This window comes from Hibiscus syriacus, unplaced genomic scaffold (assembly GCF_006381635.1).
Source record: "Hibiscus syriacus cultivar Baekdansim isolate YM2019G1 unplaced genomic scaffold, ASM638163v2 tig00110387_pilon, whole genome shotgun sequence".
Lineage (NCBI taxonomy): Eukaryota > Viridiplantae > Streptophyta > Magnoliopsida > Malvales > Malvaceae > Hibiscus > Hibiscus syriacus.
Genome location: NW_024062717.1, coordinates 7,548,699 through 7,571,634, shown reverse-complemented (window position 1 = coordinate 7,571,634; position 22,936 = coordinate 7,548,699). Strand labels below are relative to the sequence as shown.

The 22,936-nt window shown below is 34.3% G+C and overlaps 4 protein-coding genes across 4 annotated transcripts; 2 read left to right on the top strand and 2 right to left on the bottom strand.

Annotated features, from left to right (window-relative positions):
* Positions 1-1,165: 1,165 nt before the first annotated feature.
* LOC120122560 (DNA mismatch repair protein MLH3-like) lies at positions 1,166-12,400 on the top strand. The gene is made up of 5 exons (XM_039141696.1): positions 1,166-1,353; positions 2,665-2,734; positions 2,853-2,903; positions 3,048-3,179; positions 11,464-12,400. The coding sequence occupies exons 1-5, from the start codon at positions 1,282-1,284 to the stop codon at positions 12,291-12,293; spliced, it is 1,155 nt and encodes a 384-aa protein (XP_038997627.1). The 5' UTR covers positions 1,166-1,281; the 3' UTR covers positions 12,294-12,400.
* Positions 12,293-16,345, top strand: LOC120122780 (DNA mismatch repair protein MLH3-like). Its single transcript, XM_039141872.1, has 14 exons — positions 12,293-12,738; positions 12,814-12,892; positions 12,994-13,100; positions 13,354-13,427; positions 13,534-13,731; positions 14,247-14,291; positions 14,364-14,417; positions 14,514-14,534; positions 14,698-14,738; positions 14,857-14,926; positions 15,173-15,232; positions 15,481-15,540; positions 15,655-15,727; positions 16,290-16,345. The coding sequence occupies exons 3-14, from the start codon at positions 13,001-13,003 to the stop codon at positions 16,343-16,345; spliced, it is 852 nt and encodes a 283-aa protein (XP_038997803.1). The 5' UTR covers positions 12,293-12,738; positions 12,814-12,892; positions 12,994-13,000.
* Positions 16,346-17,475: 1,130 nt separating this feature from the next.
* On the bottom strand, positions 17,476-19,365 carry LOC120122562. Its single transcript, XM_039141699.1, has 5 exons — positions 19,039-19,365; positions 18,693-18,783; positions 18,499-18,553; positions 17,815-17,953; positions 17,476-17,603 (listed from the first exon to the last, which is right to left on the bottom strand). Exons 1-5 carry the CDS (start codon positions 19,183-19,185, stop codon positions 17,496-17,498), a joined length of 540 nt encoding a protein of 179 aa, XP_038997630.1. The 5' UTR covers positions 19,186-19,365; the 3' UTR covers positions 17,476-17,495.
* A 2,556-nt stretch (positions 19,366-21,921) lies between these two features.
* Positions 21,922-22,936, bottom strand: LOC120122561 (WUSCHEL-related homeobox 13-like). The gene is made up of 2 exons (XM_039141697.1): positions 22,643-22,936; positions 21,922-22,491 (listed from the first exon to the last, which is right to left on the bottom strand). Exons 1-2 carry the CDS (start codon positions 22,833-22,835, stop codon positions 22,025-22,027), a joined length of 660 nt encoding a protein of 219 aa, XP_038997628.1. The 5' UTR covers positions 22,836-22,936; the 3' UTR covers positions 21,922-22,024.

Below are 22,936 nucleotides of genomic sequence, written 5' to 3'. Positions count from 1 at the left end.
TCTAACTCCTTCAACCATTTGAAAAAGTCTCCTTATTGGCTCCCAGCACCTGATTCTCAACCTTTTGGATTGGTATGGCTTCCCTTTCCACCTCTGTTTCATCCATACCTCTTGCTTCTTTATCCAGATCAACTAGTTCCTCTAACACTTCAACATTATAATTTTTTGAAATCCCTCTAAATTGAGACTGTACTCTATCATTGTATCCTCCAACAATCCTTTTTAAATTGAAGTCAGGCCTAACATGAACCAAATTCTGCATATTAGATTCATCCAAAACTGTCTGCTGCAGATTACCTTGTATCTCCACCCGAGATTCTTTCTGTTTACCGTAACCCAATTTAATTAAGTTAACAGCCGGCTCAGTTGGTGAAAATCTTGTATTTTTTTAGATGAGCTCACTCAAGTCATCTAACTGAGCTTTTTCACTACCATAACATAAATTATTCCTCAACCCGAGGCCCAGATAATCCCCTTTTAAATTCAAACCTTCTTCTGGTAATTCTGACACCCTTGCTCCACTAGGTTGACCTTCTCCTACCTGCCACATTAATTGTTGACCCCCACAGTCGCCAGCCACAGCAGCACAATCATCACCTTCCAACCACGTGTCTACTCTACCTCTAGTATCCTCAACTAATATGTCGAGCCTACCAACCCCTCCTGAACATCGATCTTCTCCCTCCTCAGATGCTGCAGCTTCCCTGTACACTCCACCGTCGTCTACCGCTGAAGTCGCTATTGAGAAATCATTCTGTCTCATACTAACCGAGCCCAAATTAATTTTAACCTTATATGATCTCCCATACGATCCCAGTGTGACTGTTTCTGGTATATCAAACGGACTAGCCACCCTCAACAGTGCCCTTGCAGCCACCATATCCTCTCTTCTAACCGTCGATTCATGAATGCAAATCAGCTTCCCTCTCCTTGTAATAAGTTTTCCATAAACTGGACATTCCAACAAAATAAGGGAACTCCAACTAGTTCAACCGAGCAAAAAGACATCAGTAAACCTTCCTCATTCAAAAGCGTATCAAGCCATTCAAACCAAAATGATAATTCCTCCAATCTGCTCGACCACGCCTCCTTTAAATCTTCCACTGAAGCAAATGTTAAAATGCATAAATTCCATGCATAACCCCATTTAGCTGCATAGGTCCCATTCATAAGTTGCTGAACAACTTGGCCACTAGTTTCGAGTCTTTACATCCAGAGAAAACTAATATCTGGACCAAGAATGGGAAGAGGAGTAGATCTCAAGTGGTTTCATCCTACATAATGAATATTAGCTGCCCTCCATCTTTCTATGATTTAACCTTTGAACCATCAAAGACATATGTTGAATTCAAGGTAATATTCAGTCTAATTATGAACTGTGATTTAATTTGCATTTCTTTTTGAGTAACCTTAGTATACAGTTCAAAATCATGTTTATTCTAAACATTTGAGAACTAATTTAAACTTTTCTATGATCTTAGAACAAACTGGGGTTGCATGTTTCTATTGCATAGAAGCATGGACAAAATACTCAATACTACTTTCCATGATAGTATAATGTCATATTTGGCCCTTGTACGTTATTTTGATTTGTGACCAGTCCCTTTTGTTATGGAACTTTCCTATGATGCACAATACCTCTACTTTAAAATGTGTAATGTGTCTTATATGCTATCATTCTGTGAGAAAATCTAGTAACAATATTAAATGAGACAGCTGATGCAGTCTCCATCTAGTAACATGTTGATTCATGGCAGATAATGCCATTCCATCAGACCAGACATCATTATTTTAATATATACATATATAATATGTTTTACTTTTAAAATTAAAAGTTCCATATTTTTTTTCTACTTTCTCTCCCATCCCCCTTCTCTCTCTCTCCCCTATCTATTAACTTTCTTGCCGAGCCTGACTAGTTACTAGCTAGATCTAGCCAGAGGTTTGAATCACAGTGGAACTGGGCTGTTCAAGCCTATTCCAAGCTGCCAATGTTGTCTCCGGCCTCCTTTGCCTAGTGATTGGCTGGATTTGGCCTGAAAGTTGGTAAATCAGCGGGAGAAAGAAAGAAAAGAAGAGAAAAAGTACTAAATTTTTGGTGTTTTCAAAAGTTGACCCTCGAGTGCCTTATATGCATTTTAATTAAATTCAACCAATTATGTTGCCAGGGGATTTGGCAAATTTGTACAATGTCTCATTATGTGATTGGATGACAACAATGTCATCCACCTTGATGTTGTCAATATCTATTGCAATATTAATAGACTAATGATAGTATAGATACCGTGTTACACACTTTTAAAGTACAGGTGCCACAGTGAATTTTTTAAAAATTACAGCAGCCAAATGTGACATCATCCCTTCAATAATAAATGACAGTATATGATGATGGACTCTTCACTTTATTGCCATTTGGGTATACTTCGTGTTCAAGAATTGTGGGATTAAAACATTATTTAGGTTGTGTGGTTACCTTGAAAAGTCATCTATGTAATGTCATAATTCAACTTTCACATATTTAATTCTCAGTTGTGAGTTTATTTTTAGCATTTTTCTAATAACATGAAATGTTGGGCACTCGGGCTGTTAGGAACTTCAGAAAGTTGTTAATTCAGCCTCAAATATATTATTCTTCTCTCGGTCTCTTTGTTTCTTTCTTGCCAGGATTGGAAACCTATGTTTACCTTCATTGAGAAGGCAATTCAACACCTCTGGAGGAAAAATATTGGTTGTGGTATGCTCTATCATGTTAAAAAAAGTGCTTATTATGGTTTTATTTATAACGACTCATGAAGCTGTCAAGTTATTATATGTTTCTATATAATCTTTAATTCGTGCAGCTGATGGATTGGGACAAGCTGAAACCCTGAAGGAAGATGACAAGAGTTCATACGTTGCGGAAGGTTTCCTTCAATATGTTATTCACCAAACATTTTCTTTGGACATTAATGTGAATGAATATTCAATCATGCTTTCACAGAAAGCTATTGCCTTTTGCTATGCTATCTCTTAGCATGTTCATTTATTTTTTACCCTTATTTCTGCAGATTTTTTTGATGGATCATTGATGGACTTGGAATTTGCAACAAGAAAAAGGACTAAAAAATATCAACTATCTTCTTCACTGGACAAACTAGCAATAGATAATTTGTTTCTTATGGAACATGAAGATATGCCATGTAACATCCCAAATTATGGGTTAGTGACCAAATTGTAAAGTTTCAGAATTTGATGACTAAAGTAGAAGAATGAAGTAGTTCAATGATTATTGGATATATATGATAAAGGTTATTTAGTAATTATTAAAGGAAATAAAGGGTAAAATGGTCATTTGATCATTTAAGGGGAAAAAATGGAATTATATACACGTGGAAAGGGAGAGAATTCTCCAGAATTCTCTTCTCCTTTCTTCTTCTTCTTCACGTGAAAGCCAAGAGCAAAGGTAAGTTTGATTTAGCTTTTGATTTCTTGAAAGTTTTAAGTTGGATTTGAGTCTTTGAGGGTTACATAAGCTTAAGGAAAGCTTATATAAGTTTAAAACACCAAAGAGATAGAATTAGAAAGGAATTTCTATTAAGGGTTTATAAATGAACTTTTGTTATAGAAAGGTTTTTGAAGTTCTAAAGTTGGATTTGACTTGCCATCAGCTTAATTAAGAAGTATTAAGTGTTAGAATTGGATTTGAAACATGTGGAAAATAGGTATGATTCTTAAAATTCCTAAAGAGGAGAGGATATTAAGGTTAAAGATGAGATAAATGAATATTAATGAGTTTAATTATGTATATGAAAGGGGTTGAAATATGAAGGATTTAATCCAAAAAGAAGGATTTTTCGGGTTCAAAAGGAGGTTCTGGGCAGAGTGCATCGATGCATATTCATAGTGCACCGATGCATCAATGTTAAAACCCAGAAATTGTTTGAAGGTGTATCGATGCATTGGTAGTGCATCGATGCACTCTTTTAAAATTAATACATCGAATGCAATTTGTGCATCGATGCATAAGTAGTGCATCGATGCATCCCATTAATAAGGAAACATCGAATGCAATTAGTGCATCGATGCATAAGGCATGCATCGATGCATCCTAGTAATAATACAACATCGAATACATTTTATGCACCGATGCATCAGTAGTGCATCGATGCATACCTTCATTAAAAGATGAAATTGACTTTTCTCTTGGTCTAAAGAGTGAACCATTAGAGTATATTAGTTATAATACTAATATAGATCTATGTATGATGATGTAGATGTAGAACGTGATCCCGTTCCGGATCAATTGAAGGATTATAATCGAATCAAAGCAAAGCTAAGGTGAGGGCACATTCTCTAGTATATGAGGTTCAAGGGAAAATAAGACTTGTGATAAGTCTATTTCCAATAGTGAAAAACATGAATTCATAGAAGTATGTATTTGTTATGATTTATATGTGTGCATGGGTATATGTGTTATTGATATGAATATGGTAAGTAAAAGGGATTAATGGTGATGATAAGAATAATAATAAGGATAATGAAGTGATAGGTATATGTGAATATAGGTATTGATATGTTTTGTATGTATTGTAAGATGATATGTCTATGTGGTAACATGATAAGATGACAATGAGTTACATGTCATATGAACACATGAGAAATGTTATGAGCCATATGAAAGAGAAAGTATATATGATACATGAGGGTGAATCCTATGTGACATATGAATATGAATTCATATGAAAAGTGACATGAATTACATGAAAGAAACTACGTGATTACATGTATATGTGAATGAAACCATGAGCTTATATGAATATATGATATGGTTACATGAATATGTAAAAGGATATAAAAGATAATGCCCATGTTATGTGTCATGAGAGCTAGGGGTATAGTTGGCATGCCAAGAGTCGAGGGTCTATGTGGTCCTTCGGGATATATATGTATTCCTTGGAACATGTGTGAAGTCTGGTGAGACACATATTTGATCCCTAGTATATGTATATGATTCTTAAGGAGTGATATGTGGTCCTTCGGGATATATATGTATTCTTTGGAACATGTGTGAAGTCTGGTGAGACACATACTTGATCCCTAGTATATGTATATGATTCTTAAGGAGTGATATGTGGTCCTTCGGGACATTATTATATGGCACTTCGGTGCAATTCTACGCGGCACTCCGGTGTAATTCTACGTGGCACTTCGGTGCAATTATATGAGCTGTGGTGACAGCATTAGTGCACAACCTCTATGTACTCGCATATCTTTAGTTCTCACATGTGTATCATGGGCTATTAAATAGATAATATTAATAAAGTGATAGGATAATATGTTTGTTCCCTTGTGGAATTTCATGTGTGATATTGATTGTACAAATGGTAACTTATAAGACTATATGATGAAATGAATCAATGATAGTGATAAAATAAGAAAGAAATGAAGATGATAATATAATTGATTGGGTGTACGTGTTTTATGATAATATATATATATGGTTTACATGACATGGTATGTGTATGTGCAATTGGTTATGGTATATGTTATATGATATGGACATAAGAGATCATATGAACATGAGATAAGATATATAACTGATAAGGACATATATGTATGCATATATTCGTTACATGTAAAAGTATGAGTGGTATGAAATGATAGTAAGAATTGTTTAGGTATGATTATTAGTTACCGTTTACCTTATAAGTTTTTATGCCTCACTAAGTCTTCGACTTAGCGTGTGATTGTTTCACACGTAGGTTTCGAGAAAAGTAAAGAGTAATGCGGAGCAAGACAGGTCAGTTCTCCTTACCAAATGTCAGATCAGAAAATATATGTACTGGTTATAGAGTGTAGTTGGCATGTAGTCTAAAGATATAAATTGTATGAACTCTGATATATTTTCTAAACGTTTTGAATGAGTTAACTGTTATCAAAGTTTTTAAATTACTCACTATTTTATACGAATAAATGTTTGAAAAGTCAATGTGACACTTCGGACTCGTATCCGGGTCAGATACGGGTTGGGGGTGTTACATTTAATGGTATCAGAGCTACGGTTTAGCCGATTCTAGGCTTAAATCGAAGTCAGAAGTGTTTTAAAAAGTGTACATGCCAACTCAAAGTGAAAAATTCTGATCAGATAGTGTAAGGAGTATGCTGTCTTGCTAAAAAAAATATATTAGTATGTGATAATAGAAGTATGATAATAAGAGCTTCGAAAGAAGTGAAAGGTAATAAACCTGAAGGTAATAGCATTCACCTGCCCTGGCCAGGCAGGGAGAAGAGCGAACACCTCAGGAAATGCCTGTATAAAATTTGGAAAATTATTCTTCATGATTGAAGAATGTTCTGATGTGTTTTCAATTTATACTTCTTTAACTCATATAATGAATGTATCAAATTAGTTGATAAAGTTGCGAGCACCCAAGTTCAAGGGTGGATTTGAGGAAGGTTCTATTGTTATAGACCTTTGGTTGAATGATATGATAGAAGGTTTTCATTTCTTCAAAGTGGAGATGTTGAATTGAGTATTTTTGTTACTACTTTGGTAAGTTAGAGTATGGTGGACAATTGTCACCATAAGAACGTTAAAAGATTAAATGATGTGATTAGAATTGTATAAGAGTTCAAGAATAAGTGCATTGATGACCAGTTTATAAAACAGATGAAACTGGAATACACGAGCTTGAAACAAAGGAATTACACCTTGTATGAGTATGATTATAAGTTTATTAAGCTAAGTAGAATTGCTGCTGAGTTAATTCCGACTGAAAAATGATACATGTGATATTTTGTTAGGACTTGCGCCTTAAATTAAAAGAGTGTTACTGGTTTTGAATTTGTTATCGTTTCAAGAAATGTTTAATTGTGTTAAATCTTTAAAGAGAAAAAGCTCAGAACGAAAAGTTTAGAGAAATAAAATCTTAGATGATTAAGAGAATTAGTGCTTCATAGAATTTTCGCACCATCAAAGAAAGGTAGAGATTCTGGTTCAACTTTAAACCATACATGAATTAGTTGTATTCTCCGTCAGAGAATCAAATCAGATGAGAGTTCGACAGACTCCAACAGTAGGGTTGATCTTGAAAGATTAAACAAAGAGTTAATTGAGGACAAGTCAAGGTTAAAGACAACCCTTGTGAAGTGGGTTAAAAGTTCTTTTAGAAGTTATGTAAATCGAAGCAGAAAAAGTATTAAAATCTGGTGATTTTTTTTAAACAAGTGGAAAAAACATAAGTATAAGAATGGTAAAGAATAAGGTTTTGTGCGAGTAAAGTTGACTATCAAAGTAATGAAAATGTGATAAGGAGTGATAGTTATGGATAAATATATGTGATATAAAAGAGCATGGGATTATGAAGAACATGATATGGTTTAGTTATGTATAAGACAATGCGGATTATAAAAGGATAAATGGATAAAGATCAAGGAAGGGATTAAGTGTTTTGCTAGAAATTAAATAATGTGAAGGATAAGAAGTATTTTAAATATATCAAGTGAGGTAGATACTGGTTTTGTATTTAAGATGGAAAGAGTTAGCGTGGGCTAACAAGATTATCGGACGGAATGTATTGAAATTACAAGATTTCAAGATATGGTAGGTTATGATAACCAAATATGAAGTGAATCTGGATACAGTTGTATACTGTGATTATAGTAAAGTGATAGAGTGAAGGAAGTGAGGATTCAAATGTTTGAGTAAAACTAAGGATTGATAAGAAGAGTTTAAATATGGGTACATCAATGATCAGTTTATAAATAAAGGAAGTTAGAATGTTAAGCTTGAATAATGGAAGTGAAATGGTGTATGAGATTGAATGTTTATTTGATTAGTTGAGTAAACTATTGTTGAAATAATTTCGACTGCAAAGAATGTATATGAATGGTTCGATGAAGGTAATAAAGGAGACAAGGCATAATACTGTATATGAATGAGAGTATGGGTTCAATAAGTGAATTACACTGGGTTGATTTTAACTGAAATGATGTGTAAGATTAATTTGATCAACGCTTACGCCCTAGATTGAAAAGTTGTTATTAATTAGCTGTAATGGCATGGATGTTAGAATTATCAGATTTGAAGGAAACATAAAGTAAGTTAATCAAATGAGATACAAATCTGGATGTGGTTGTATATTTTGATCATATAAATATGATATAGGCAAGGAGATAAATATATGAGAAATTGTTTAGTTATGCAAAGTGTATGTTTAATCAGTTATGATGAAGATTTAAGGTTATGTTTCTTGGTCAAGTGGATGTAGACAGAGAAATGAATAAAGATTTATATGTATTAAGGAAGTTTTGGAGTCAGTCAAGTAAGGATGAAATAAAAGTTTGGTGATTCTTGAAAGACAATTGAAGATTGGCAAGGAATTTGATTGATTTATGAGTTTGAGTAATAAGAATTAATGTTATTGTCTATCTGATAAGTGACATGATAGGAGATATAAAGTAAAAAGGTAGTCGAATAATTGAAAAGATAAGAACCAAGTTATTAAAGATGATACAAAAGATTAAGTTCAGAAAGCAGCAGGAGAACGTTAGAAGATATGTCCTTTTCAGGATTTGCAGTGAAAATTCGAGGACGAATTTTTTTTAAAAAGAGGGGAGATTTGTAACATCCCAAATTATGGGTTAGTGACCAAATTGTAAAGTTTCAGAATTTGATGACTAAAGTAGAAGAATGAAGTAGTTCAATGATTATTGGATATATATGACGAAGGTTATTTAGTAATTATTAAAGGAAATAAAGGGTAAAATGGTCATTTGATCATTTAAGGGAAAAAAATGGAATTATATACACGTGGAAAGGGAGAGAGTTCTCCAGAATTCTCTTCTCCTTTCTTCTTCTTCTTCACGTGGAAGCCAAGAGCAAAGGTAAGTTTGATTTAGCTTTTGATTTCTTGAAAGTTTTAAGTTAGATTTGAGTCTTTGAGGGTTACATAAGCTTAAGGAAAGCTTATATAAGTTTAAAACACCAAAGAGATAGAATTAGAAAGGAATTTCTATTAAGGGTTTATAAATGAACTTTTGTTATAGAAAGGTTTTTGAAGTTCTAAAGTTGGATTTGACTTGCCATCAGCTTAATTAAGAAGTATTAAGTGTTAGATTTGGATTTGAAACATGTGGAAAATAGGGTATGATTCTTGAAATTCCTAAAGAGGAGAGGATATTAAGGTTAAAGATGAGATAAATGAATATTAATGAGTTTAATTATGTATATGAAAGTTAGGAATATGAAAGGGGTTGAAATATGAAGGATTTAATCCAAAAAGAAGGATTTTTCGGGTTCAAAAGGAGGTTCTGGGCAGAGTGCATCGATGCATATTCATAGTGCACCGATTCATCAATGTTAAAACCCAGAAATTGTTTGAAGGTGTATCGATGCATTGGTAGTGCATCAATGCACTCTTTTAAAATTAATACATCGAATGCAATTTGTGCATCGATGCATAAGTAGTGCATCGATGCATCCCATTAATAAGGAAACATCGAATGCAATTAGTGCATCGATGCATAAGGCATGCATCGATGTATCCCAGTAATAATACAACATCGAATACATTTTATGCACCGATGCATCAGTAGTGCATCGATGCATACCTTCATTAAAAGATGAAATTGACTTTTCTCTTGGTCTAAAGAGTGAACCATTAGAGTATATTAGTTATAATACTAATATAGATCTATGTATGATGATGTAGATGTAGAACGTGATCCCGTTCCGGATCAATTGAAGGATTATAATCGAATCAAAGCAAAGCTAAGGTGAGGGCACATTCTCTAGTATATGAGGTTCAAGGGAAAATAAGACTTGTGATAAGTCTATTTCTAATAGTGAAAAACATGAATTCATAGAAGTATGTATTTGTTATGATTTATATGTGTGCATGGGTATATGTGTTATTGATATGAATATGGTAAGTAAAAGGGATTAATGGTGATGATAAGAATAATAATAAGGATAATGAATTGATAGGTATATGTGAATATAGGTATTGATATGTTTTGTATGTATTGTAAGATGATATGTCTATGTGGTAACATGATAAGATGACAATGAGTTACATGTCATATGAACACATGAGAAATGTTATGAGCCATATGAAAGAGAAAGTATATGTGATACATGAGGGTGAATCCTATGTGACATATGAATATGAATTCATATGAAAAGTGACATGAATTACATGAAAGAAACTACGTGATTACATGTATATGTGAATGAAACCATGAGCTTATATGAATATATGATATGGTTACATGAATATGTAAAAGGATATAAAAGATAATGCCCATGTTATGTGTCATGAGAGCTAGGGGTATAGTTGGCATGCCAAGAGTCGAGGGTCTATGTGGTCCTTCGGGATATATATGTATTCTTTGGAACATGTGTGAAGTCTGGTGAGACACATACTTGATCCCTAGTATATGTATATGATTCTTAAGGAGTGATATGTGGTCCTTCGGGATATATATGTATTCTTTGGAACATGTGTGAAGTCTGGTGAGACACATACTTGATCCCTAGTATATGTATATGATTCTTAAGGAGTGATATGTGGTCCTTCGGGACATTATTATATGGCACTACGGTGCAATTCTACGCGGCACTCCGGTGCAATTCTACGTGGCACTTCGGTGCAATTATATGAGCTGTGGTGACAGCATTAGCGCACAACCTCTATGTACTCGCATATCTTTAGTTCTCACATGAGTATCATGGGCTATAAAATAGATAATATTAATAAAGTGATAGGATAATATGTTTGTTCCCTTGTGGAATTTCATGTGTGATATTGATTGTACAAATGGTAACTTATAAGACTATATGATGAAAGGAATCAATGATAGTGATAAAAAAAGAAAGAAATGAAGATGATAATATAATTGATTGGGTGTACGTGTTTTATGATAATATATATATATGGTTTACATGACATGGTATGTGTATGTGCAATTGGTTATGGTATATGTTATATGATATGGACATAAGAGATCATAGGAACATGAGATAAGATATATGACTGATAAGGACATATATGTATGCATATATTCGTTACATGTAAAAGTATGAGTGGTATGAAATGATAGTAAGAATTGTTTAGGTATGATTATTAGTTACCGTTTACCTTATAAGTTTTTATGCTTCACTAAGTCTTCGACTTAGCGTGTGATTGTTTCATACGTAGGTTTCGAGAAGAGTAAAGAGTAATGCGGAGCAAGACAAGTCAGTTCTCCTTACCAAATGTCAGATCAGAAAATATATGTACTGGTTATAGAGTGTAGTTGGCATGTAGTCTAAAGATATAAATTGTATGAACTCTGATATATTTTGTAAACGTTTTGAATGAGTTAACTGTTATCAAAGTTTTTAAATTACTCACTATTTTATACGAATAAATGTTTGAAAAGTCAATGTGACACTTCGGCCTCGTATCCGGGTCGGATACGGGTTGGGGTGTTACATGCCATTTGAGAAGAACAATGGGAATAAACCATTTAAAAATCAACAGAGTGAAACGAAGTTTTCTCATTGGACTGACTATTCTTTTCAAAGTTGGAGTGATTCCCTTTCCAAAGAAGCATTCATTGTAAACCAAAGGAGTGATTGGCATCTTTGGTCATCTGATAACAACTTTGTATCCGAAGATTACTTTTTGGAAAATGGATTCGTGGCTTCAGGAAGACCAAACTGTCTCATGTACAACAATATAAGTTCAAAGTTATGTAATGAATTCCTTAAGGTTGAGAGTTATGTGACCGATGAAACAGCTAGGAGTGGTTTTCCTTTTGATAACCGTGAACATTGCAATGGCTCACAGTTCAGGAAGAATATCAGCAAACCTCTTCTGCAAAGATGCTCCTCCCAAAGAAACTGGCCACTAGACAAGGAGATGATCGAAATTGACTATGGAGTTGAATCTCCAATTGGTAGCTTTAAGAAAAAGAAGCAGGGTTGCTCAAATGCAAGCTTCAGTATGCTGGAAGTAAGTGGCGAGACATATCATCCCTTTTCAAAGGCGCTGTGGCAGGATGGAGAATCATGTTCTCAAATTTATCCCAAAAGAACAGGTGGCATTCCAAGAGATTTTGATTTTTTAATATCTTCTGCAAAGTTGTTCCTGTCATGTGGTGGAGATGTTTCTGTTGAAGCGAATGACCTACAATTCGGTTCAGTCACACTAGCAGAAAACTCTGCTTCTCATCATCAGTCCTTAAATATGGGAACCTCAAACCTTCTTATGCAATTCAGTTATAAGAATGAAGTAGAAGAGAGCTTCAGATCTGAGAAAAAAAACTAACTTTGGGCATTTCTCAGATGGTGAAGATGACAACCAATTTGGTTTTGATCTAATCTCAAGGGGCTCTAGCCAAGAAAAATGCATCCGTGACCACCCAAACACTGAACAATAAATTGACTGCACTGAATCCTGTAGAGAGTTTCGTGAATTCTTTCAAGAATACAATTTAAATCATAAATTTTCTCCTGAACATTTCAATGTGGTAACTGAAGACAGATATTGGCCATGTTCAGACTCGAGTGTGAATGAATATAAAAGACAAAGAGATTGCTTTCCTTATCAAGGTTTTGGAAAAAAAACTTAAGTCCTAAAGAAAGATCAAGAAGAAGCCAGTCAGCCCCTCCTTTTTACATTCAGAAGAGGAGGTTTATATCCTTACATCATTCTTTGCAGACGTCAAAGGAATCTACTTCTAATGAAGCCCATGATCCATGCACTTCTTTAGGTAAGTACATGACGGACATTTCAGTTCAAAGGATTGGTTAATGATTTAAAGTATTAATGCCGGTGAATTTTGCAGTGATCGGTGATAAGAAGCCTCCACAACAATCTTCTAGTGTGCACAATCTATATTTTGAACCTAGTATCGGGAAGAACAGGTATCTGCAATTCTTATATCTCCTTATAGAAGTTACTTTGATATTGCAGTTGAAACTTATTGTTTCTTTCTTTGTTGGATGATTGCTTTGGCTAAGTACAGATCAAATATGGATAACAAGCCGGACACAATGTTTGGCACCATAGTTAAAAAATGTGAAAAGATTGAAGATCATTGTCTGGAGGATCCTGAACTTGTTGTCGTGCAAGGTAATTCAGTTTTGTCCCCAGATGAAATACATGTATTTGATTATAAGTTATCATGAGACAATTGATATTTATTTGGTATTGGGTGATCTTTAATACGATGTTTAACAACATTGAAAATAGATTAATACGCATGAAATGCAAAATACTTATTTTCTTTTCTTTTTTCATGTAAATTTGCTTAGTTGCCAAACAAGGAAAACATTATATACTTTTCAACCTATTTATGGCTCTTTTTTGTTCTCTCATCTTTCAGTATCTACCTCAAATGGAAATCAAGATCCCGAAATTTCTGCAACCAAATGGAAGAATAGTTTTCAACAGAACACGGTTGTGTATTTTTGCAATTGTAATCAATTATATTAGCTGCTACCGACTTTTCAGCTCCAACTGCATTCAATAGTGGTCAATAATATTTACAGTATAATTAATGCAGAGCAATAGCAAATTATATGATACTGACAATGAAGACAACTTAGTTGACATTGCTTCCGGATTCCTTTATCTTGCCGCTGAATCATCGATTCCTAAATCTATCAGTAAGAAGTGTCTCACAGATGCCAAGGTTCGGCAACAGGTGGATAAGAAATTCATCCCAATTGTAGCTCGTGGAACACTTGCTATTATTGATCAGGTCCAGTACCTGCATAGATTCCTATAACATTACCTTTTCCTTGTCATGCATTTTCTGCTGTAATTGTTGCATTGTTGGTTTTTTAGCTGAAAAATGGTACTTAAGTTCATGTATGTATAATTGAGCAAATATGAGGTCTTGGATATACCGCTTGTCAGATGTTGGTCTTTACTAGAAATAGTTATTCCCTGAGGAACAGCAGACTCACTAGAAAGAGATGTCAATACGTCAGGATGAAGGTCGTCACAAATGCTGATAGAAAGAGACAGAGATTACTCATGACAACAGTTTGATGAATAGTTGATGAGAAGTGAGAACATGTTAGTTGCAATGATCGTTCAACTATGTGAAAGATACCATAAGTCAGTAAACCATGGATTTGATGCCAATAGAACAGAGGATAACTTATATGCTGATTTGGACATACAAAATAATAGCATTAATTTACAGGTTCACGGTGATGCTATTGAAACTTTGCCAGTATGATTAACTCTAGTTATTGTTCTCTTTTGCGGCATGCTGCAGATGAAAGAATAAAACTAGAAGAACTTCGTCACATGGTAAAAACATTTTCAAGTTCAAATTTGTGGAAGTAGGGATTTTCTCTACTGATTTGACATGTCAAAGACTAGGTCTTATCTGGTGAAGGGAAGTCGGTCACCTATTTGGATACGGAGAAAGAGCTGGTATACCTAGTTTCGTTTGATGCTTTACCCTGGACATCGCTAAAGATGGTTCTTTTTTGTGATTCTAGGTTTAACTTATTAGTTGTTAAATAACAGATCCTGCCAGAGATGGGATCAGTTACTGCACACTTATCCTGAGCCAATAAGACAGTGGGGTTGGATCTGCGACTTTCGTACCCAAGATTCGAGATCCTTCAAGAAGTAATTTTCCCCTTTTTTTCTTGTTATGCGCGTGTAGTTCTCTGTGGGATAAATAATTCTGGATGTGGATTTAGTGCAGAAAACATTGTTCAAAGATGCATGGCTCTTAGCTGTAAAGATGTTTAACATAAGTTTCACCATTATGCAAATAATTCCTTGATGTTCGTCCATTGGCTTCTGATATTCATTGATATTGTTCTTATCATGATTCCTGACTTTGCCTCTTAAAACTATGCAGGAATTTGATTCTTATTCATCCTAAGCCGGCTGTTGTCAAACTTCTTGCAGTTAAGCTCCATTACACTTCTGTTTATATTGATGGAGGCTAAACAACCACAGGAAGCCCTCACGTCTTTTGCATGAGCTTTACTTTTGTAATTCAACGAGGTTGGGCTGGAATTATTGTTTTTCTCATAATTTGATGGAAAAGTTGGACGGTCATCCCCACAAATATTTTCCATGTCCTTGTTTGTTTATCATGTAAATTCAAGTTTTCCTTTTCTATTCTGTTAAACTATGATGTCAATGAAGTTTTATATGGATAATATGCACAGGTACCTTGCATTTTAGGTGTCAATTTATCTGATGTTGATCTCTTGGAAATTCTTCACCAGGTAATTCATGGTTTTTTGTTCATTAGGACATTTACATCCTACTTATCCTTTCCCTTTAACTTGTTGCAATTAAGGATGCGACTAACTGATGGAGGCATTGTTGATGATCAATCCGTATCAGCAAGCTACATATCATAAATACAAATTAAGTGTTAGAAATTAAATACCTATCATGTAAATTCAAGTTTTCCTTTTCTGTTCTGTTAAACTATGATGTCAATGAAGTTTTATATGGATAATATGCACAGGTACCTTGCATTTTAGGTGTCAATTTATCTGATGTTGATCTCTTGGAAATTCTTCACCAGGTAATTCATGGTTTGTTTCTCATTAGGACATTTACATCCTACTTATCCTTTCCCTTTAACTTGTTGGTAAAGGTATTTAATTTCTAACACTTAATTTGTATTTATGATACGTAGCTTGCTGATACGGATGTATCATCAACAATGCCTCCATCAGTTAGTCGCATCCTTAATTGCAAAGCATGCCGAGGTAAATGCCTGATCTCGCTAAGAAATGGCAAGTGTGGGAATCAAATTCAAATCTTATCCATGTGGGAGGGAGTTTTATTCTTTATATAATACATTATTAGAGTGGTCAACACAATAATTATCTGAGCAAATGCCTCTATATGCACGAATGCTAGGCCAAGTGAGACTTCTCTAGTGTAGCTGTAGAGATATCTATGTATTTTGTGGGTCTTTTGTCTATTTAGAACTCCAACTCTTAGCTACTTGCATAGCCTTCATTAATATGCGGATGATATCGTGTCCTTCATTACAAGTTGGCTAACTTTGAGTAACTTCCTGTCATGCTTTCATCAATAAGGTGCAATTATGTTCGGAGACTCCTTACTTCCTTCAGAATGTTCCTTAATTGTTGAAGAGCTCAAAAAGACCTCATTGTGCTTCCAAGTGAGTTACATACACCACAACAAGTGTTTTTCCCTCCAGATTTGATCACTGACATTTCGTGCATGTATGCATTCATTTGTGTACACAAGTGAGAGAAATCCTCCTGTTTCCTTACTAAATGTCAAAACAATATCATGCAGTGTGCTCATGGGTGACCAACGACAGCCCTGCTTGTGAATTTGGAGGCATTGCATAAGCAAATAGCTAAGATGCAAGTGAGAGGTGACGAACCGAGGGAGTTATGGCATGGGCTATATCGACAAAGAGTCAGCCTTGAACGAGCCAGCTTGTGGTTAAGAGCAGCTGATGGAATAACAAACTAACGTGCTAAGCTGAGTTGTTTAGGCAATTGGGTTATTGGAGTGATTTTACTAACCTAGTTTCTAAAGCTTGCGAGAAGTTGGCGGCTTGGCATCAAATTTGGCTTTCAGCTTTCTGGGCACAGAAGAATTATCCAAGATGGGCAATTGACAAATTCTTTCACTATCATTCTCTCATTCTATCTTTTTTTAACACTAGTAGTAATAAGTGCGTGCTTTGAGTCCCTTTTGTTCTTTCTTCAACCCCCCGGATGTATTATAAACACAATAGGGTCATTGCAAGTAAAAAGAATGTTGCAAACATTATACCATATTTGTAATTCTTCTCCATGCATCGTTCTTGGGTGTTTGCTGTAAGGATTAGAATGATGGCCTTTCTCACTCTCTCATCTCAAAGTATAAGTAGAATCATACCCCTTGCTTCCTTGATGTGTCAGGTTTTAATCGTTTTCTTGGTGCCATGAGAAGAAAACATAAAAGAACTTCAGGTTCAGGCCTCTTTTTTAACCCGTGTGATAATCAATTATATGCTACTACACCTTTAACATTTCACAAACATGAAAGCACATTATCATGTCAATCTTAAAATTGAAACCAATCATTTTTCCACGCATAAATACATGTACCGGCCTAAACAGCATAATGTTATTCTCAGACTCTGATATAAGTTAAAAGGGTATCGTTTCTTGTTGAATTCTCAATACACTTGCCCTGCTTACTAAAAATATAGTAAACCCTAAACCTAAACCCTTTTGGATATCAAATGAAACAAACCAAAAGGAAATCAGTAAAAAGGTGGGGGGACACACATTTGTAAAGGCCATCCACTGTTTCCTTTTGCAACTGACAACTTGCTGATAATCTCTAATGCTCATCCTCTTCTACAAGAATGGGGTAGTTTGTTTTAACTCTGATGTGAATGCATTTTCCTCTCTTTCTCTACACTTGCAGCAATCGATCCAGATGTATTCTTCGCTAATTGATGTGTTTCCGTATAATTCTTTTCTTACTTACGTTGTCTTGAAATCAACCACCTTCACCTTCCCCACATGTGACTGGACTTTCTTTGTTCTCCATGCTAGAACACAAGGCCTTCCATACGGGAAGCAACATCTTCATCGGAGGGCGTAGCTCCTTCACACACAACCAAGTTTTATGCCTCAATTAAACCCAAAACTACTATATTAGCTATATGACAACACATACAGACACTCCCAACAAAATTCTCCTATTCCTTGATATCCTCACAATTAGTGATTGACTACCCTGTTTAAGATATAAGCAGTATATATCCCCCCTATATTTTCCAAAGTAAGCAACAGAAATTGAAATTCAGGTGTTTTACCTTGAACACCAACACCAGCTCTTCCTTCCCACGCACAAGTAAAGAGAGGCTCCAGTAACAAGTTACTGGGGTAACACATTCTAATAATACAGATTTCAAAATCTCACCAGCAGGAATAAATCTGCGGATGATTCTTCCACTACAACAAAATAAATAAATAAATAAAAAGAAGATGAAATAATAACATTGGTATTGGCGCTAGTACAACAACTATTTTGTAAAAGTCAGTGACCAAAAAAATTTAAAATCTCAAGGGTTTACTCACGAGTATTGATTAAACATAAGAGAGGAGAATGAGCAAGTCTATTGAAGGAAAGCTAGAAATGCCTGAGAACTACTTGCAAGTCTGGGACAGTGCAATGTGAAATGCTGAAATTGGATGGAAGAACAACTAAACCCTAAGTGCTGAATAACAACCTAGATCACGAATTATGATACAGAGTGACAACATATGTTCCCTTACATACAGTCTTATTTTATGATCAAAAGAGGAAGTTAGAAAAATCAAGTCAGGAAATAATCTGGCCATCAACTTCGATTTTTTTTAACATTCTAATAGTATAAAAAATAAAAGGAAAAAGAAAAAATTAAAACAATGTTTCTGTATATTCATGGTATACAGTAGAACATGTAGTTACATACGTATTTAACATTCATTCTCGGAGAATTACATGTTTTAGTTACCTTGCATAGTGAGTTTCAAGCTGAACTCCAAAGGCTGGCATTATGATGACAGACTCTGAAAGCTTAAAAATAAAAAAACTTGATAAAATGGATTAAAAGAATATAACTATCAATCTCATTCTTTCCACTTGATGAATTGAAAAAAAGTTCAACACATCAGATAACAAAGGCAACCGGCTGAAAAATGGTCTCACCTTTGTGAACCGGGTTCCAAAGCAATAACAATAATAGGACAAAGTGTCCAATTAGCAACAATCTCCACAAAATAAGAGTGGCTGAAATTTCCTGTTATATCCATTCACTCAATGTATGAGATACTATGACCAGATAGTGGAGTTAATTTCCAGAATATTGCTCTTCAAGCAGAAAACCATTATAACAATAGAAATATAATTTTATTTAGGTTCCCAAAATTCATGATTGGCAATTCCTTACTTCCCCAATAACTCATAGTCATAGTATAAAAGAAAAAGGGAAGTCAAGAATAGATTATTAAAGAAGAAGAGTGCTGCGAATAAATTGACAGTCCAGAGTCCATACCCTGAAAGAGAGGAAAATGCAGGCAAATGGTAGAAGAAGAATAGCTACAAGGACAGCCTTTCGAAGACCATTTTTAACGATGTGAATGTCAACTGTCCCAGGAGGCCATTCACCCTCGTGTATGTAAGCCATTGAGATCCTCCCCATCCGGTTTTTTTTTTTTGTTTGTAAATGAAGATTCTCAAAGCTTAAAAAACGAGAGGCAAACTTAAAAGGTTACCAATTAAATCAATTCTTCAGACCGCAAACAGGTTCAATGAATCGTCGAGTCTGAGCTCGCGGCGGCGATGGGTGAGCGATGGAGCCGAAACCTAGAGCGGTGGTTAAAGAAAGAAAGAGAGGGTAAATAACTTTTAAATGACAAAGTACATTAGATATATTAGACTATATTTAAATGATTAGTTTAGTCACTGAATTTTTAAAAGGTATAATTTCTTTTTAAATTTATTAAACTATTATAAATTAATCATTAAATTTTATAAAACTTTTAAAAGCTATTAAATTTTATTTAATTTTCATAAATAATCATTAAATTTATCAAAGTTTTACGTTTATTATAATATTATAGTGATCAATTTGTAATAATTTAATATATATACTTATTTTTATTTTTTAAAAATTTAATGACTAAAATAATTATTTGAACATAGTGTAGTGACCATTAGTATACTTTAGCCATTAATAATCTATATAGATGTAAAGGGCGAAGAAAAATTATAAATTATCTGTGGTTAAAACTGGGTAAAATGCATTAAATAACTCTTGCATTAGTCTGATAACAAATAGATCACCCAATTTCAAAATTTAATAAGTGCCATTTAATTAAAATTAAAAGTATAACAAGTAGTCCCCCAACTATAGGGCATTGCTATGTTGAGTCTTATGACTATTAAACCTTATAAAATGTTCCCTCGACTATAAGACGCTACTTTGTTGAGTCCTCCAACTATTAAAAGTAATAGAATTGTCACTCGACTATTCATATATTCTAAATTTGTCATTTTTTGTTAAAAATTGAAAGTCATCTGAGTTGGACATTAACCTATTAACTAGGATATGATAAAATTTGATCCCATAACCATTTGAATTGTATTTATGGTTCGACTCTATGTTTACATTATAATGTCGAGCTAGTGCTTGAAAGATTATATTGTCGAGCCAGTGCTTGAAAGATTATATTGTCGAGCCAGTGCTTGAAAGCAATGACAGTACCGGTAGGCATTATTAAAATATGATTTTATCATATCTTAGTCAACATGTTAATGTCTATCTCAAACAACTACCAATTTTTAACATAAAATGACAAATTTGAAACATATGAATAGTCGGATGATCATTTTATTGCTTTTAATAGTTGAAGGACTCAACAAAATAACATCCAATAGTCGAGAGACCATTTTACAACTTTCAATAATCAAAGGACTCAATAAAGCATCACCCTATAATCAGGAGACCATTTGTGAATTGTACCCTACAATTAAATCATTCCACTGTTAAAAATTAAATAAACTGATAATAAAATTTGATATAATAATAATTTTAGGGTTCGTCCGAGAATGCTTTTAGTATCATAATGAGTATTCCCAAACACTAGAAATTTAACCCCAAAAAATAATGTTAGAAAAACACTATCTAATTTTATTGGTTGGACATCAATTTTAGTGTTGATCCTCAATTATCAGTGTTCATATTTATCATTGTTTTTTTTATATTTTTGTTTTAATTTGTTGTTTTTATTCAATTTTATTGTAATTTTTAATAAAAAATCTCTTTTGTTTCACTCCTTACTTTTCTTGTATTTTACGTATGTTCATCTGTCTTTTTGACACATTTTAACTCTATGATAGATATGTGATCGTGTTGAGATTCTCACATCGCTTGTATTTGATTTGCGATTGTTGGTGGTCTTTCGGTAGCTAGATTATCCTTATGTGATTGTTTGTTGATGTATTCAGATCTAATTTACGAAGCAACCTGTAGATTTGTTTTGGTTTGATTGTCACATCATCATCTCTAAAGCGTCTAGTTATATAGTGCCAAATGAGTACATTAACGATTATTGGGTTACAATGAATGATGGACGTCAATTTCGAAATTGTTATTGTGCCTTTGAGTTTTTATTTTATGTTTGAGTTTTTAATAGACATAGTTCCTAAAATTATCTCTTTGATTAACCCCATTATTAAGGTCGTATCTTCTTTTGTTTAATAAAATTCAGTATCGTTTCAAGATTAAAAAAGAAAAACACTTATGAACTAAATCAAAAGTCTTAATATTTTTGGACCAACAACTAATTAATCTAGTAGTAAAAGCACTAATCCTTTAAGTAAAATCAATAGTTTGAATTCTGATATTTTTAAAAGGAGTAAAATGTGTTGAGAATATCACCCTCATAACGAGCCTCCTAAAAACCTAATATGAAATAGTTGATTAATAAATCAAATACTCGGTTATAAAAAAAACCGGTTGAATAGAAAATTTTAGATTCGACTCTTTGTCCCAACGATATACTCTGATCTTCAGTTAAAACCTTAAACTAATAAACAGGAAGAACTTTCCCAAAGATCTTTCATTTTGCTTCTCTTGAGATATAGAGGTTGGTTAATACTTCTATTTATTATTTGCAATGTTTAGTGAATCTCTAACACAATCATGTAATCCAGTTTGTTTTTTATATATATATAGGGATTAGAAGTGATGAGGGTGGGTTTCAAAATTAAATAATTTTTTTTAGTTATTTTCATTATAATGTAGGAGCCAAAACATATACTAATCCTAAAGTTCTGAAAGAATTAATTTGAGATGATGTTTAGTATAAACAAAATCAAGCATTTCTCATAATTTCATGAACAACCAACCACATTCCTGGATTTCTTCACAAGATTAAAATGAAAAAGCAGCGTAAAATTCTCACTGAATTCATACTATAAACGTCCATTTCCAACTCAACAGTTTGATCTCATTTTGAATGTATGTATTAGCTTTCTCACTCACCCTGCCATGCATGCTGGTCATAAATGTGGTAGCTGCCGCCCAAGAAATGCAGTTGAGAGGTTATATCTGGGTTCTGAAAGCACGCATCTTGTTGAGCTTGAGGTAGGAGAAGAAGATTCTCCGGCTTTGTCTTTGGTGACTCCACTTCGATCTCTACCTCTGATTCGGCACCATTTTTGTTGTTGGAGGATGCAGCCACTACTACTTGCTTCCTTTTGGATCTTGCTCGTCTGTTTTGAAACCAGTTGTACACATTGGTTTCAGAAATTTGGCCGTGCTGGCTCAGTTCTGAGGTTATCTCTTTGATCTTTTGCTTGCTTGGAGTTCCCGACCCCTCCTCGAAAATACGTTCCAGAATCTGAAGTTGCACGGCTGTTGGTGTCCACCGCTGTCTGGCACTGATTTTGTGTCCACCGGATGTCATTAAAGGGTCACAATACAGATTTTCCAGCCTCCCGCCTGCCCCCAAACATGAGTTTTTCAGTACCCAAAATCCAAGATAACAGAAAGAAGAGCTAAAACAAAGGGGAAGTCACAAGTTTCATGTTGACTGAGAGAGGGTAGATCCAAGGTAAGATGAACAAAAAGGAAGAGAGAAACGGAGGGGTACCTGTAAGATCTTGGTGGGCAGTGAGGTTCTTGTGCATCTCGACCAGCTGCTCGCAGATGGAGGCATAAACAGCAATCTGCTTACGGAGAGTCTCCAACTGCTCATCGGTCATCACTTTGACATACATTACTCCGTTTTCTTCCCTCTGGTTTTGGAGTTGATTCTCTTGCTGTTGATCCCATTCCATTATCATCGTCTTACTTTTCACTCATCTCCAACAACTCTTACACTCAAATCTCTTAACCTTGAATTCTTTTTGTGACTCGTGAGAGAGAACTTTGAAAAGTGGCAGTA